A 16,804-nucleotide genomic window follows, 5' to 3' on the forward strand; every position below is an offset into this window, starting at 1 on the left:
GATTGTGACATTAGGATACAACACTTTTATTCTTCTTCAATATAGTCAAGTTCATGGGAGTCTAAAGACAATGGATCAATTTTGCCATTGAAAATATAACTTCTATATTAATTTTGTTATTTACAAATAATATATTTTTTAATGTTTAACAAGATGAGTTTATTAAAGTTGTCAATTAGGAGTTGTGTTATAAACTTAGGTGTGTTATAAACTTATTTAAATTAGGTTGGACTCAAATGAATGAAAAATTTTATGGATTACGTTAATTCACGAATTTCTTAAAAATTGAATCCAACTCAAATTTATTTATAACTCTAAAAAAATATATTTTTGCTTTCAATAAGCATATCTATACCATATTATATTATTTTGATAATTATGTATCTTATTTAGAAGGTACTTTTATAAAATATTATTCAATTGAGTTCCAAATATTAATTAAAAATTTGAAAATAAATAAATAAAAACAGAAAAAAAAAAGTTTATAGTTAAATTGAAGTTAAATATAATTTGGAATAACACGTGATGATAAGTTTTAAACTCATATTAGTTATTATTAGGACATATGCTCGAAAGTTTCATGTAACAATCTTTTCTGTTTATGTTAATTAAAAAATTAAAGGTTAGCATTCGAATTTGATGAGGTTCTAAAAAAAAGTATATAATTATTTCTGTATGAAATAATAAATAGGCCCAGTCCCAGTTCCTAATTTAGCTTCCAGCAGTCCAATATAACGCACCTTAACCAGCCCACAGACAGTCGCTGAAACCGGGTTATGGGGGAAAATTCAAAAGAAAGGCTTTGCCCTAGCCGCCACCCTCCCTCTCTTTAAAGCACTTTCAGGTCGTTGTATAAAATTTAAACGGTCTGGAATCGAAACCACAAAACCCAATCGGATCGGTTTGTTCGGTTCCGGTTTAGATAAAAGTCGAGAAAACCGAACCGATGCCCTTTCGTTTTCATTGGCAGTTCTGTAATTAAAATTAAACTCTATATATCGGCCCAAGCCCATCTCTCCTTCCCCTTTAGCCTTAGGGTTTTTCTTCTTCCATAAGTTTATTACTTTTCTTCGGCAGCTGCATTGTAGTCGGTTTCTGTATATAAATCTTCTCACAGAGCTTTTCCGCCTTCTGCCGCAGCCTCCGTGGTTTCTTGCCGGCGCTTCCTTGAGTCTCTTTCCACAGAAAAATGAAGACCATTCTTTCATCCGAGTCTATGGATATCCCAGATGGGGTTAAAATCAAGGTCCATGCCAAGATCATCGAGGTTGAAGGTCCTCGTGGTAAGCTTGTTCGTAACTTTAAGCATCTCAATCTCGACTTTCAACTCATTACTGACGAGGCCACTGGCAAGAAGAAGCTCCGGATTGAAGCATGGTTTGGGTCTAGGAAGACATCCGCCGCTATTCGTACTGCTCTCAGCCATGTTGAGAACCTCATTACCGGCGTCACTAAGGGCTATCGTTACAAGATGCGCTTCGTCTACGCTCACTTTCCCATCAATGCTAGCATCACAAACAGCAGCAAGTCTATTGAGATTCGTAATTTTCTTGGAGAAAAGAAGGTATTGTTTTCTCTATGCTTCTCATGTTTTTCATTCATTATTAATCGCCATGTGTTTCATTTGATCATCACTTGTGTTAGGTTTTGATCTTATTATTTAGTTAGTATTCTTCTTGGAAATATATATTCCAAGTAACTTTTGTTCATTAGTAATGAGCCTTCCTTTAGTTATGCTGGTTTTTTCAATTTTGTGCCATATTCCATTCTTTGATATCTACTGTTTACATTAATGTTTGTACACTCGTATGGACCTGTGCTGTTACTTGTTTACAACCTCGCGCTGTTATTTTATGCAATAAATTTTATTCATAGGAATCTGCTTGGTGGTGATTTTACATGAAAAATAAACCTTCTAATATTACGTAGCTCTAACCAGTTTCTGTGATGTTTGTGGAATTCTGTCCATATCAATTTTTGCTGTTGCATTATTTATATTGTTTTCCATGCGTGTTCGACATTTGAATTGCCATTTTTACGAATGGGTTCTCCATCATTACATTATTTCTTGATGTACATATGGGTTGGGACCTATTGATAACCATGGTTAGTCTTTTTGTCATCTACTTCTTTACCTATGTTTTCATAAAACCATGCCAAGATTTTGAAAATAAAATCATTAGTTTTTGAAAGCCAAATGATTTTTAAACGGGTCTTCGAAGCTACAAGTCTATTTTGTGCAATGGCTATTCGAACCTGATTTCCAGTTCTTTTAGTAATTCATATTTCAGTTAGTACCAAAACCAACATATAAAGAAGTCTAGGCCAGTGCCAAATCTAAAATTTCAGAATATGAAATATTCATCCTGATTTGATATTGTTTTGAACTTAATATCTTATTTGGTGCCATCTTTCTAAGGTGTAAAACTTGGCCCTGATACTCGTAAAAGAAAAAAGGCACAAGTCATTCACATTCTGCGCTTCGTGTCAGAGTTTTGCATGTTTAAGATAGATGGGATGGTTTGCTTCTAATCTCTTATCCTCACTCACTCTCAAAATATTATTGACAAGCATGTTTCTTACAAAGAAAAGAGAAACAGTTGGAATTGGAGATGTAATTGTAAATACTTTTGTAGCATGGGTTTGTTAGATGTCATTATCGGCTAAACTTTGATGCGGGTAATTGTTGAATCAGGTGAGGAAGGTGGATATGCTTGATGGAGTTTCAATTACCCGATCTGAGAAAGTGAAAGATGAGTTGGTCTTGGATGGAAATGATATTGAACTGGTTTCACGGTCTTGTGCCCTTATAAACCAGGTTTGTATTGATCAGACTCACATGATGCAGGCATTGCTGCACATAAAAGAAAAGAGTTAAATGGTGCATTTCTTGGTCTTGAATCTGTGGCTTACTCTTTCTTGGCTTCTTTTGCAGAAATGTCATGTGAAGAACAAGGATATACGGAAGTTCCTTGATGGTATCTATGTCAGCGAGAAGGGTACCATTGTTGGAGAAGAAGAGGGATGAATAGAATTGTAGGTTATATCTGCTCTTAGTTTCAAGAGTAGATTATTCTCTTTTTGGAATTGTTTTTTCGCAACTAATTGCGTAATTTTGTGATGTTTCGTGGCAAACCTTTTAAACTTGATTACAGTTTTGTTTTATGGATATTTTCTATTCGAGGCACTAAACTGGCATTCAGTAAGTAACCCTTTTCTACAGATGTCTAAGTTACTTGATTTGTATGAACCTTTTAGGAGAACCCTTGGATTTCTTGCATTAGGCATTCACATTCTCTTAATCATAACCGCTCTCTTAATCATAACCGTTCTCTTAATCATAATGTATTATGATAGGCTTGATTGATGTAAAAAAAAAAAAAACCTGTGTCTAAGAGAACAAGGGCAGAGGCCAACTGTATTTTTATTTATGTGGGACAGGACATACATGAAGAGCCTAATGGGTCTTTTTGCTCCCTCTGAGCGATGGAAATGCAACATATTGTCACTTAAACTATTCAAAATGTTCCTGAATTTTGGACTTCCTAAAATGAAGGTAACATGCATTTTATCGAGTGAGAATTTAAATTGGTAAGGAAAAAGTAATCTTGTTATTTTAGCGAGTTTTGTGGTTGAAATGAACACGAAATATGTAGCCATGAGTTGTAAAAATAAAAGTTCATCATGTACTCCGAGAGAAGTTATGTTAAAATTCAAAGAGAGAAAAAGAGCGAGTGAATGATGGGTAAATATGAGTGAATGAGTAAATATTATGTTTGTGGAAGGTTTATGTCGGTCGAGAATAAATCAAAAGAAAAAAAAGAAGAAGAAATTGAAAGTTTTGCAAATTTAAGAACATAATCTAACCGTAGAATAGTGGAGTTGATGAAAATGTGTGTGTGTGTGTGTTTTTCTTTTTTGTGTAAAATTAAAAGCGGATGCCTCCGTCTGCAGGAAAGAAAAAGTGAAACTGGGTGGGACTTCTTCTAAGGCCTCATTCTACGCCCACCTGAGGATCGCTCCGGAAGTGATAAACATTTTCAAGTCCAACGCTTCTTCCTCCCTTACATTTATCCATTTCATTGCACATTCCAGACGTCTCTCCACAACCCGCTCTTCCTTTCCCTTCTACAGTAACCTTCTTTCTCCTCAACCTTCCTCCATCTTCTCTCCCGCCACCATCCGCTATCTTCGTACTGCTCGAGATCCCAACATCAGGTGACCTCCCCTCCCTACATACCTTCTATTCCTTCCAATTCCTTTTTTTCACAACTAATTTTGTTGTCTACTCATGTGCAATTATTTTCTACCCCACCTTCTTTTAGCTACGAGATTACTCCTCCTTTAAATTGGGGTATTCGAATTGTCCCGGAGAAGAAGGCTTACGTGATCGAACGATTTGGAAAGTATGTAAAGACACTTCCCTCCGGAATCCATTTTTTGATTCCATTTGTCGATCGGATAGCCTATGTGCATTCCTTGAAGGAGGAAGCTGTTCCTATTCCGGACCAGTCTGCTATCACAAAGGACAATGTTAGCATTTTGATAGATGGGGTTCTTTATGTTAAGGTATGAGGCGAAGCTGTTCGCGGACTTTCGTTTTCTGGTTTCTTACTCTTAAAACTCGCTCTACTTTTCTTTCTGCTACAATTTACGAATGAAACGACAAAGTCTCCGTTTCTGTGCAGATAGTGGACCCCAAGCTGGCATCTTATGGTGTGGAGCATCCCATATATGCCGTTATTCAGCTCGCTCAGACTACAATGCGAAGCGAGCTTGGGAAGATTACTCTTGACAAAACATTTGAGGAAAGAGACACGCTGAATGAGAAGATAGTGGTACTTTTATTTATTTATTTATTTATTACATCCTTTTCATCATGTCTTTAGATTTTGAGAATTCTGGTTGTGTTTGCTTGTTGTGGAGCAAAATTTGCATTTGGGAAAACATTTTTTCTCTTCTTCTTCTTAGAGTTTTGTACTGCATTTTACCCTGATTGCTTGAACGAAAATAAATGAACGATTTAACTGATTAGTAATCTTTTAATTGGTCATTTCTGTAGGAGTCTATCAATGTAGCCACAAGGGACTGGGGACTGCAATGCCTTCGATATGAAATAAGTTCGTTCTATATTACTCATAGCTCTATATAGTTGTATCATGTCTTAAGTGAAATTTTGATAGCGACTTTATGATTTTTTTTTTTTCTTGCTTCCAGGGGATATTTCTCCCCCTCGAGGGGTAAGGGCAGCAATGGAGATGCAAGCTGAAGCAGAACGCAAAAAGAGAGCTCAAGTTCTTGAGTCTGAAGGTAAGCAAACAATTAAAATCATCTCGATTTGAGGTTGATAAAATAACCTAATTTTCCAGAGGTCAAATAGATTCAGTTGATCAAAATCTCATCAATAGGTTCAGTTGTTCAACTGAGCATGTTGAATGTTTTTGAGGCCATAGTTTTAAATTATGATGGCTACCGACCTAAGGTGTCAAATATCCATGAGTTTCTGTGGAATGGATGGATGGTTACAGAGAGAAGTAAAATGATTTAGCTATTTCATATGCTGGGGTTATTTGGGTGTGTATGGAGGGGGTGAAAACCTAAATTCTCGAGGAATTGAATTAGTCTCTTTCTTTTGGTACTCTCTTAGGTTCTGATATTCATTCATGAAGATTGATGCCCTTCAATTTTTAACAGGAGAAAGGCAAGCCAATATCAATATTGCTGATGGTAAGAAGAATGCAGTTATATTAGAATCTGAAGCTGCAAAAATAGATCAAGTTAACAGGGCGCAAGGTCAGTCTGCATTACTATTTCAATTACTGCTATGAAAATGCACATCTGCTTTCCTTGAGTGATTTAGTGTGATGGAACTAATTGCTCAGGCTCATACTCAGTTAAGTAAATATCATTTCACAGGATTCTAACAAAAGTGGGTTTAAAGAAGGGGTAGATGGTTTCGACCCACCCCTCACTACCCGAGAATATCAAGCTTTTTTCCTGTGAAATTACATAGATACTTCTATACTTTCCTCTTCTTCACCTTTCTTTGCCTATCTCATCTAAGTATGTTTGAAAGCTTTCTTGGTGTAAAGATGATCATAGCCAATTTTTTTTTGTGCTTCATCCAAAACGTTGAAGTAAATCTCCAACTCCATGTCCATTCTTGAATATGCTTTTCTCACTTATTAATGGAATGTTGTAGTGGGAGTTGAAAATTTTCTTTAATGGAAGATTGAATTTTGTTGACTACAATGAAAGGACAAAGATGAGATCTGAGAAGGTGTAGACTCAAGAAAGGAAGAAATATAACATACAGGGGTTGTGGGGTTAGGAGGGTTTGATGAATGAGAAACAAGAGCTACTACAATGTTTGATTTGTAGAACTGAGATGCGGTCTGTTTTGTTGGATTGGGGGTTGCGAGTGAACGACCACAGATAAAAGGGGCTTATAAAATCCCAATCAAACTATTGAAAAGAAATCTCAGAGGCTTTTCAAGGCTTGAGATGATCACATTATGAGGATAGCAACTGTTCTCTTTAATCTCAATGCTGAAATGAATTTTCCCCCTTTTTTCATTTGTTTATTTTGTTACCTCAATACCAAGTTGAAACATTCTTTATCTTGTTCTAAAATTTCTATTTTGGTTCTTGCTTGGTGCTTTTAATCTAGTTTAAAATGCTGATATCTCTAAAGCTTCTTTCAATAGGATCCCATTTTCTTTCTCAGTTGCATGAGAATCTTTCACGATTATCTCGACCTTCTTGGTTGAAATCCATGATGATGCTTTAAGTTTCTATCAGGATGCAGTTTCATCCCCATCTCACCTCAGTCACCAAAATATTAACTTTTGCAAAAAAATGTTAGAGAAAGATAACTAGCAAACTTGAAAAGCATATTATTTTTTAACAATTTTTTTTTCTCCTTTCTTTCTTCATGGTGGGAATGGGGGTCGGGGTGTGGGAAAACTTCCTACTTTACTTAAAGGACTCGCTCTTGTGTCACAGGCTCTCAAAGACAGTGGGGGCGTTGAGGTGAGGTTCTTATCCTCATGTTTTAGCTTTTAATACGTTGATGCTTTGGATTCTCAGTTTGTGCCAAAAAAGAACCAACATGATCAAATGAGATCATCTTTTGAACTCCAATGGACAATCACAATTAATTTGAATATTGATACTTTAGGAGGCGATGATGCATTTTGGCTTCCTGGTAGTTAAGATCTTATATATATTTTTTCTATTACCATGGCGTTGGGTTGAACCCCACTAAACCATGGGAAAATTAGTCAGAACTTGGAACACTTAGAGTTTTCTTTTATTAAGATTTCCATCTTGAAGATTGAACTTAGGGCTAGGACCTAGATATAAACCTAACCAACCCTCAAAAACCAATAAGGCCACCCCTTGGGGGCTAGAAAAGTGAAAGCTACATTTATTTTTCCCCCCAATATCAATTCTTATTAAAATCAAACCTTTGAGCTCTGATTTTAAAATTATCGTCCTTATTTTTATTAATTTAAATCACTGAACTTATTATTTACATATATATTAAGAATAGACACGTGTCATACCCTAATTCTCCCATTTTTGATTAGCATGTAATTAGTGTAGGAGACAGCCCTGTTTCTCTGGTATTGTTGAACTATCGAAATCTGTAATGATACCCTCCAGTATTATACTGTTAAACCATCTTAATTTTTTGTAGAGTAATAAACCACAAACATGGGGTGGGGTTTAAGCCTATGACCTCTAAAGAGAGGTAGAAATGAAAGAATTGTGGGAAAGACTATTTAAAGGTCACAGAGGTAAATTTTCATATTTGGAACATCAAGTACAATGGTGCTCTAATTATTTATAGTAGTTCCTTCCCCATTCCTTCAGTTTTCTGCAACTTAGTTTGGTTATTTGCTTAAGATTATTAGCAACATTAAATTTTAATGTCTTATTGTGATATATCGTGGTTAAATATTTATTCCCTTTCAAATATTTAACTTTTCCAATTCTTTTTATGTTATGCAAACATTCAGTTGATAACCGAGTTTTTTTTTTCTTCTGGTTGTTGTCTTCTTTTCATTGTGTAATTCTCATAACTTTTTTTTACCTTAAATAAACAAGGGGGAGGGAATTGAACCTCGACCTTTTAGAGGAAATAAATAATGTATTATTCAAGACGTTTTTTTTTTTGTTTGTTTGTAATGTCTATATCGCATGCAGTGGCTGTTCATTGTGAAGATCAAATTGTTAAGTGATTGCTTATAGCATGCATAACTGAAGTATCTCTGGGTTATTCACAGGCTGCTATTTTGAGAATCGCTGAGCAATATATACAAGCCTTCTGCAATATTGCCAAAGAGGTGACGTCGTCTGAGCTTGTTATGATTATTTGACTATCAGCATTCATATTAGGGTCTTGATCCCTATCTTGAATTTCCACTTCAGGGTACCACAATGTTGCTTCCTAGTTCAGCTGCCAATCCAGGTAACATGATGTCTCAAGCCCTTACTATTTACAAGAACCTGGTTGGCAATGTTTCTGGCAATGAAGGCAGAACAAGTGGATTAAATGAAGGCATAAAGGAGAGCAATCCGGCAGCGGAAATCGGGGGAGAGGGCAATCAAACTGTTAGAGTTGCTGAGGAAGTTCAAAATGGCAGCCCAGGATTTTGTTTACAGAGCCCCAAGATTGCTGAGTAGTAAATGGATTTAACATAGTGTGAAGGGTTTCCCTTTTTCTGGGTGTGGGATTCTTTTTGGGTGAGAGGAAACTCTATCTATACCAGAAGCCACTCCAAATTCATTCTCAATACGATAATATTTCTTATTCAGCCTTTTTCTGCCGCTGGCCCCTTTATGTCCATTGTTGCTGCCTTTCTTGTCTTTGTGAACAAGTTGTTAACAATCAATTCATTTAACTCGTAATATTTTATTCAGAGATATTTCTAAACTTCAAGTCTAAAATATTTAAAACTATAGGCCTTAAATATAACATCTTGACACACACAAAACAAAAATCCAAAATTGGTTATTGAAAGCACATGCTGGAAATAACTTAGTTATGACAAAAAAAAAAAAAAAAAAAGAAAAAGAAAAAAAAATGTTTCCGAAGTTTTTTTCTCGGACAACTTTTCAGTTGTTTTCAAGGAGCATTATTAGTCATTTTTTAAAGGATATTATTGTCTATTTCTAAAGCGTGAAACAATTGGATCTAATACCTCTATTTCTTACAGCCCTAGTTTCCCAAATATACCTTTTATTTTCCAGCTGTGAGAAGTGGAATTTCATTTGTTTGGGACTACATACAAGTCATATTATGGATAATGTTGATTTTTTTTTTATAAAAATTGAGTAAATCCCTTCCCACTCCAACTACTAATAACATCGACCCCATCATCACGGACTGCGAACTCTCCTCTCTCTATAAAAAAGCTTGCCCCGTCCCCCCTTTCGCTCGTTCTATTCCATTTTCTGTCTTTTTCATTTTTCTGCTTCCTTAAAACAGGAGGGAGTGCGGGAGTTGATTGAGAGGGAGACAGCGCGCCTTCGTTTGTTTTTTTTCCATTACTCTGGTGTTGTCGTGTGGCCTCTCAGATCAAGTGAGTTATTTTCTGTTCCTTTTCTGGCTTTTTTTAGCACCTCATGTTCTATTTCCCTTTTAAGATCTGCATCGAAACATTCATATGTCTTTTGTATTAGTCTTCCTACATTATTCCAAAAAGAAAAAAAGCGTTTCTCCAGTACTAAATATTTGTTTTTTCCCTAATCTGCACATGGGTTTCATAGATCTGGTCTGAAATCACCACGCTCTTCGTAATATGTTTAATTAAGGACTTGTGGTGGTCTCCGGAGTTAGGATAATGCCAATCTGGCACTCTGTAAGGTCCTTCCAGCTGCACGCACCTTTTACTTTTTTCATTATATTTCGTGGTATATACCATTCTACTATTTTAAGATCTGGAGAGCTGATTTTCTAGGGCTTCCTTCAGAGTTTCTTGGATGATTAATCAATTTGTTGATATATCTATATTTTGCAGTTTCCTTTTCTCTTATTCTATTTTATTTGCTTCAAATTTCAGTCAAATTTAGAATTTAAACCCACCATAATGATTAGGGACGTGCGGCGGAAGACTATAGTTAGTTTGAGGAAAAAAAAAAAAAAAACGAAAATTTATGATCAGAGAAGTAGGTGCCTCGTACCTGGGGGTTCCCTGCTTTCATAGTCCAATATTTGACAGTTGTGTATTTTGTGTTGGGCTGTGCAGAAATTTTGAGGCAAGACTTTCCTTTTGATCGCATCATCAAAATGGAGTTGAACGGCAAATCCATGGTCTCTGCAAACGTTATTTATCTTTCAACTATTCTGGGTAGAGATGAGCAAGTTGTTGCCCACAAATGTGATTGGAAATGTGAGAATGAACATGTGTGTGGTAATATGTACCGCTGCAAACTTACAGGAATGACTCACATTTGTGACAAAAACTGTGACCAAAGAATTGTGTATGATAACCATAGCTCACTTTGTCGTGCAAGTGGGCAAATTTTCCCGCTTACACTGACAGAGGAACAAGCAATCAGAGGCATTCGCAGGAAACTTGATGCTGACAATTCCTCCGTTGATGATTTTGGTTTTAAGCGTAGGCGGGATGCCCAGTTTCATCCTTCACCTTTTGAGAGATCTTTCTCTGCTGCCGTCCCAATTTGTAGTCAAGTTGGAGATGGCATGGATATGATGAGCTAGATTTGTTTATGAAAAAGAAGCAAAACTGGGGCTTGTCTCTGTGCTCTGTTCTTTTGAATAATTTTCCTTTTGTTTTGCGTATGGACTGATAATCATATAATGGACTTGACCTGCGGGTGCTTGAAGTGGTGGACCTTGTTTGCCCCACCTGTTTGTAGGAACGCTTATATTTCTAATCTTGTCTTATGCAATATGTAGCTGACACTAGATTGACTATACTATAACAGATAAGATGGATCCGGATCATCATCAAACTTACATTTCTATTTTGTATTTCCTTCACCACCTTCTAACATAGACAGACTATTGAAGCCTCCGATTTGTATTCATATTGTTTTGAAATCTGTCTTGCTAGACCTGCTTTTGGCTGTGTTCAGGTTTCTAATATTTATTATTAGCTTTCTTCTTTTCATATGAGCTTGTCCTTAAGTCATTTTCTTTTTACTATTTTGCAGCAGAGGTCTGGTCATTTTCCTAATTGTGAGAGTTTAGTTATGCTACTCAGTTAATGTTCCTTGTTCTGCAATTTGTTTGAATGGAATCACTGATGCTTCTCACCTTTCTTGGCAGGTGTATTATGTGTCTTTGTAAATGTGGAGAACAAGTTTAGTGAACAAAATGAGGTCATCCTTAGAAGGTGCGGAAAGGATTTTTGAGGTACTCTCACAAGACATTTCCAGCCTCCCTTACTCAACTTTATTTCTTGATTTTTCTCCTGCATTTGATTTGCAGGGGCAATGCTTGATAAAATAATGGAGCTACCGTAGTCGGTTTGGTTATTGTGCTTGTCATTTGTAATTTTTTTGCTAATATTGGAGATGTGTGGAACAAGTTCTTCTCCGCTGCTCAATTCCTGCCCTGTATTATGTAAAGTTATGATACGGTCCAACACTTGTTTGTTTTGACTATTATGAATTTTGTTTCACATTGCATTCTTCTGCACTCCAAAAGGAACAATTCTTCTGCCTACCTAATATTTGCATGCAGTGATAGCAGTTATAACATGTTGATGTCAAAGTGCAGAATTGATAATGCAGATGAAGGCATACACACTAGTAAATGTAATTAACTCCTCATCACCATTTCAAACCTCTAAAGACGATTCAAACATACAAAGTAAAGAAGGATAAAGATGACTGAAAAATCAGCCCTTTGAAAAGCAAGAGCGTGGAGTTGAAACCTCTGCTATTGTTCAACAAGGTTTCTTGAAGTTCATATATGGGTACAAAACTTGAAAAACTCAAATCGTAGTGAAACAAAACCATGAATAACGTTCTTGGATTGGAGATATCTAATTATGTTTATAAAACACTTCTCTAACTTCGTATATGAAGTTTGGACCCACCCTCAACTATGGATAATAAAGGGTAAAATTGTAATTTGTTGTTCGAAGTCTTCGGAAGTGAAAGGGTCCAAAAATTACTTTATTTTTATATTTTTAATAAACCATAAAACTTCTGGAGTGCAGAAGGGCAACACCGGCCAACTCACCGACGCCGAGGGTTGATAGTGGTGAAAGGAGATTGATTATTCCACCGATTCTTCCAAATGTTGAGAATTATCTCTGTATCGCAACCTCGCATCAAGTTTCTCGCCCGGTACATAACCTCTCTATCTTCCGCCTTAACAACCTACCTATTACCATCTAATTCTCCTTCCAAGCTGTTGCCACCTTCGGTTCGGATACTCTTTTCGACATTCTCGCACTCATCCAAGCACAGGAAGGAAAATAGCAACGACGTTGTTTCCGTTTGCAGCAGAGACCCAATAGCTCCACCCAAACTCTTCGTGGTTCAACCTCGTCTTCGTCCCGATACTATTCTGCAAGCAAAGCTAAACGAGGCTTTGTGTCTTGCAAATTCTCTAGAACAACAACGGGATGGGTATTTCGATATTGATTTCTTTGACAAGGAAATACCCCTTCACGTTGTAGTTCAAAATCCTTCTGCCAGAGGAGCTCGCGCTGGTAAGTCCAAGAAATGTGAATTCTATAGCCCCTTTCTTTTATTTTGTGCTTAGACATTTTTCAGTTGGGGACACTTAAGAGCTCTCTCACTCACCTCAAACCGACCGGTGTTTGAGTTAACTGCCTATTGAAATATTTTAGAAATTGAAATTTGGGTCCTTTGGATATGTTTTCTTATTTATTTTAGTATTCATTGCCTCAATTTGGATTCCACCCTCCCCCTGAATTCGGCTTATTAGTGGACGGTTTTTGAGTTATGCCACTTGAACTATGGTCCTGTTAACGCCTCAATTCTGACTTATTATTTAAAGGATTCATCCTGGCTATAGTAAATTGATTTAAAAAGACACGGTGACTGAATGCATGACTCATAATAAGATCATAAAGTCTTACCATATCTTCGATTCCAAAGATTTATGTTATGCTGGGAAGCATGCGAAGACGTTAATTTTATTTTTCTGAACTGCTACTTTTCGTAGTTATTGTTGCCGACTGCCCAAGTTGCCTTCTTTCTCATGGTTCCTGTCAAGGCACAATTAGAGGCTTCTTTAACAGGTCTCCTATTTGCATAAGGCACATTCTATTTGCGGACGACATCTTGCTTCTTATCGATATTTTCGGGAAGGAAACCATAATTCTTGCCTTGATCTGTTGCTTGTTGGTAAACTGAAATCTCTTTCTTTCTGCAGTCCCTTGATTTAACAAGGGGTGTATATATTGAAGGGTTGAAAATATGCTTACGTCTCCCATGGGGGCCTCTTACACGCATCCTCTCATCTGTTGTCCTTGGTAGCTGTGTTGACAAATGAGAATGGACGATAGGACATCCAACTCTTTCACTAATGTGCTCTTCCTTCAATCCCCTTTCCAAGTCTGCCCTTTCTTTTCATATGGGAAGCATGGCTTGAAGACAATGGAAGGGACTTTAGGGTAGTGGTGAGAGACAACAATCAATTAGAGGCTTTTTCTTTAATAGGTCTCCTATTTGCATAAGGTTGGATTCTATTTGCGGATGACGTCTTGCTTCCTATCTATATTTTCGGGAAGGAAACCATAATTCTTGCCTTGATCTGTTGCTTGTCGGTAAACTGAAATCTCTTTCTTTCTGCAGTCCCCTGATTTAACAAGGGGTGCATAGATTGAAGGGTTGAAAATATGCTTACGTCTCCCATGGGGGCCCCTTACTCGCATCCTCTCATCTGTTGTCCTTAGTAGCTGTGCTGTTTCTTTTTCACCTTTTGTTGAACAGATGCTACTGCCATGGCAACTTTTGTAAGAACCTTGTGCCAAAAATCTAGTCTTTAGTCGCACAGTCTGAATTCCGGGAAAATTAATCTCCTTTCAATGGCCACCAATTCTTCTGTGCTAGTATTTTTTTGTCGGCCTTCCCATTTTTCTGTTTCTTTTCTACACTCTTTGTGAACAAACTCAACCTAGGACGACTCTTCACGCTGTCTGCCGTCGTCTCTGATATGACGATTCTTCTTTCTTTGTGGCCATTCTCACTCCACTGATCAACGACCTTCCTAGTATCCTCTATTTCTTTCCATATAAGACTACCTTATTCTAATATGAATTTCTGACTCTTTGTTTTTGCCAGTCTAATCTCCTATTTTTTTTTGTTGCTGCAATCTCCCCTTTTATTTATCTGAAATTACACAGTAGCCATATAGATTGAAAGATCAAGTCCGTTTACTTCTTCACTTGATTCTTAAGTCAATCCATTCCTTCGCATAAACACTTCTATATCTCTTTGCATAAATTCACCTTGGCCAGAACTGTACAGCTCTGATACCAATCAGAAATATTCCAATGTCTTGAAATACAAACGATAACAAAACTACAATGTAACTTCCCGAGTATTCAAGGTATTTGGAACCTCCCCTCTTGAGATATCACTCAATCCCTTAGCCACTAAAAAATTGTCTAACTTTGTCATTTTCCTCTCCCTCTACTTATAACCAAATACCATGGCAACCTCCCTAAAAAATGACGAATATACCCTTGATATCCCAATAATACCCTGATAGCGTTCCTATCATTTTCCTGTGGGCAATAATAACCAATCATTTTTGAAGTGATCCTTCATTCTTGAACTCTCTGGTTGGAAGATTTTGTGTAATTCCCCACTCTTTTATCCCTCTGGGGGGAGATGTCGGGGAGGTATGACATCTGTTTCTTAGAAAGCAAAATATTGTTTTGAAAAAATGTCTGATAATGATTTTTTTTTTTTTTTAGTAGTTCTAATTCATCCTTGATATTGAATGTTTGAAGACAAATGGACTTTCTTAATTTTAGATAATGAGTAAATTGACTTGTCTATGATCTAGATGGTTGAGCGTTGCATTATGTCATTTTTTCTCATTGTGTTTTATGTTTTTAGATACATATTTTGGACCAGGAACTGTGGATGCCATCAAATGCCATTTGAATGTGGCAGAGTCGAAGGTAGTGGTAATTTGGTTTTGTTTGTACGTTACTAGATGTGTAATATGATCACTAAACTAAACCTTATCAGTTTAAAATTTTGTCAGAGTGAGGTTGATGCTATTTTTGTAAATGCTACTCTCTCTGGCATTCAGCAGAGGAATTTGGAGGTATATCTTGTGTATATTCATTTCTTCCCCTTGTTAGTTCGACCATGAACAAATACACTCATGGTCTTGTGGAAAAAGTGTAGGTTGTGTATATCTTTACATTAATATAAATGTTTTTGCAATATTCTTTGTTCTTGATGATATGCTCCACTATTCTATGTCAGCGAGCATGGGATAAACCTGTACTGGACCGCGTGGGTCTCATAATAGAGATATTCAATGCTCATGCCTACACGAAAGAGGCAAAGTTACAGGTTTTTTTCATGGGCTCAATTAAATGTATCATTGCCTTTTTCTTGCTAATCTGTACTTACAATAAAAGGATTGGGTTCAATTTGTATTTTATCATTGTTTCAACTTGGTCCATTAAGTTTTATTTAGTTGCAACCAATTGTAACTACAAGAAAAATTTACAGTTGGTTCCAATTTGAAGCTGTACCAAAAAAAAAAAAAAAATTATGTGGGGTCAATGGGTTTTGATTTTGTTGATTTGGATTAGACTGTGTTTCTGCATTATTTTTGGAATATTGCCAGACAGAAATCGGTGGTGATATCTGATTTTGTTCAATCGAGGGCTCAGCCCATCAATGATTTATCTAAGAAGTCATTTATTAATTTGTTAGATGACTTATCTAAATTTAAACAGTACCAGAAATCATTTAGTGCATCTTCATCATCTTCAGCACCTACCCCTGTAACAACCATTGCTGGTTCAGGTAATATGAATTATTGCCTTTTTCTTTCTCTACCAAATGGGTCATAGCCCATCAACCCCATAAAGTCAGTAATACCCACCATTTGTGCTACTTACCTATTTTTGCAAGTTAGGCATGGTTGGTCGATATTGTTGGTCCTTGTCCATTAATTGGGTCCAAACTTCACCTTCTGTTGAACAGCGTGGGTAAGAAACATCATTCTTTTCCTCGATCATTCTGCCAACCTCCATTAACAACTTCATCCCAGTTGGGTTGAACACATTTACTTTACTTGGATTCTAGTTTCATCCTATTTAAGAAGCAACATTTGTACTATGGTGCTCAAAATTTCAGATTGAATGAAATTTTAAATTGAGTTTTACAGAGAAGTTCTGAAAAATTATTTCCATGTTCCAGGACAACACTAACAATTAACCTTTTCATTATTTAACAAGGTAAAAAAGCCCAGTATCTGCGCATCTATAAATCATCTCCCTTATTTAATTTTGTTTGTACCTTTACATTATTTATAGGCTGAACTGGCTGCTTTAATGTATAAAAAGTCGAGACTTGTTCGTGTACGTGGCCTTGATGGACGTCTTACATTTGGTGCCACGGGAGAAGCCGAAGTTGTTAGTGCCAGAGGGTAGAGTATACTGCATTTACAGTTTTGCAATAACAAAAACAGTAACAAGCCAAAGTTTTCATTTCCTTGTGTTTTTTTTTTTTTTTTTTTTTTTTTTTTTTTTTTTTTTTTTTTTTTTTTTTTTTTTTTTTTTTTTTTTTTTTTTTTTTTTTTTTTTTTTTTTTTTTT

General features: G+C 36.3%; 4 protein-coding genes across 11 annotated transcripts in view; all 4 read left to right on the plus strand.

The window, feature by feature from the left end:
* Nucleotides 1-1,037: 1,037 nt before the first annotated feature.
* On the plus strand, nucleotides 1,038-3,222 carry LOC111467681 (60S ribosomal protein L9-like). The gene is made up of 3 exons (XM_023112666.1): nucleotides 1,038-1,564; nucleotides 2,696-2,818; nucleotides 2,936-3,222. Exons 1-3 carry the CDS (start codon nucleotides 1,190-1,192, stop codon nucleotides 3,026-3,028), a joined length of 591 nt encoding a protein of 196 aa, XP_022968434.1. The 5' UTR covers nucleotides 1,038-1,189; the 3' UTR covers nucleotides 3,029-3,222.
* A 688-nt stretch (nucleotides 3,223-3,910) lies between these two features.
* Nucleotides 3,911-8,927, plus strand: LOC111467380 (stomatin-like protein 2, mitochondrial; the record flags this gene model as incomplete). Its single annotated transcript, XM_023112235.1, has 9 exons — nucleotides 3,911-4,218; nucleotides 4,326-4,569; nucleotides 4,689-4,838; nucleotides 5,063-5,120; nucleotides 5,218-5,310; nucleotides 5,695-5,811; nucleotides 6,959-7,032; nucleotides 8,292-8,351; nucleotides 8,437-8,927. Coding segments are annotated over 9 exons (1,359 nt in total), but the record flags the coding sequence as incomplete, so codon positions are not given.
* A 455-nt stretch (nucleotides 8,928-9,382) lies between these two features.
* LOC111467357 lies at nucleotides 9,383-11,668 on the plus strand. 8 transcript variants are annotated; one of them, XM_023112219.1, is made up of 4 exons: nucleotides 9,614-9,921; nucleotides 10,257-10,400; nucleotides 11,303-11,369; nucleotides 11,465-11,668. In XM_023112219.1, exons 1-4 carry the CDS (start codon nucleotides 9,852-9,854, stop codon nucleotides 11,475-11,477), a joined length of 294 nt encoding a protein of 97 aa, XP_022967987.1. In that variant the 5' UTR covers nucleotides 9,614-9,851; the 3' UTR covers nucleotides 11,478-11,668. The 8 variants fall into 8 exon arrangements, 4 of the variants coding, with proteins under 4 accessions (XP_022967984.1, XP_022967987.1, XP_022967983.1 ...); XR_002714544.1 differs by having other exon boundaries at nucleotides 9,627-9,921; nucleotides 10,257-11,212; nucleotides 11,465-11,667; XR_002714541.1 differs by having other exon boundaries at nucleotides 9,627-9,921; nucleotides 10,257-11,389; nucleotides 11,465-11,667.
* A 500-nt stretch (nucleotides 11,669-12,168) lies between these two features.
* Nucleotides 12,169-16,804, plus strand: part of LOC111467356 (GTP-binding protein At3g49725, chloroplastic) — a 9,053-nt gene continuing 4,417 nt past the window's right edge. Inside the window, exons 1-5 of the mRNA XM_023112214.1 lie at nucleotides 12,169-12,698; nucleotides 15,082-15,146; nucleotides 15,233-15,295; nucleotides 15,460-15,549; nucleotides 16,524-16,636. Of these exons, the coding sequence (XP_022967982.1) occupies nucleotides 12,281-12,698; nucleotides 15,082-15,146; nucleotides 15,233-15,295; nucleotides 15,460-15,549; nucleotides 16,524-16,636 (749 nt within the window). The 5' untranslated portion in view covers nucleotides 12,169-12,280. The remainder of the gene's footprint in view (nucleotides 12,699-15,081; nucleotides 15,147-15,232; nucleotides 15,296-15,459; nucleotides 15,550-16,523; nucleotides 16,637-16,804) is intronic.

Source organism: Cucurbita maxima, unplaced genomic scaffold (assembly GCF_002738345.1).
Source record: "Cucurbita maxima cultivar Rimu unplaced genomic scaffold, Cmax_1.0 Cma_Scf00034, whole genome shotgun sequence".
NCBI lineage: Eukaryota > Viridiplantae > Streptophyta > Magnoliopsida > Cucurbitales > Cucurbitaceae > Cucurbita > Cucurbita maxima.

What these genes read in the sequence shown, in the direction of transcription:
- LOC111467681 (XM_023112666.1), top strand. Translation starts at nt 1,190, where the DNA reads ATGAAGACCATTCTTTCATCCGAGTCTATGGATATCCCAGATGGGGTT. An exon ending in ATTTTCTTGGAGAAAAGAAG is followed by an intron (nt 1,565 to 2,695) that starts GTATTGTTTTCT and finishes TTGTTGAATCAG; the next exon opens with GTGAGGAAGGTGGATATGCT. An exon ending in CTTGTGCCCTTATAAACCAG is followed by an intron (nt 2,819 to 2,935) that starts GTTTGTATTGAT and finishes CTTCTTTTGCAG; the next exon opens with AAATGTCATGTGAAGAACAA.
- LOC111467357 (XM_023112215.1), top strand. Translation starts at nt 9,852, where the DNA reads ATGCCAATCTGGCACTCTGTAAGGTCCTTCCAGCTGCACGCACCTTTT. An exon ending in TTTTTTCATTATATTTCGTG is followed by an intron (nt 9,922 to 10,256) that starts GTATATACCATT and finishes TGGGCTGTGCAG; the next exon opens with AAATTTTGAGGCAAGACTTT.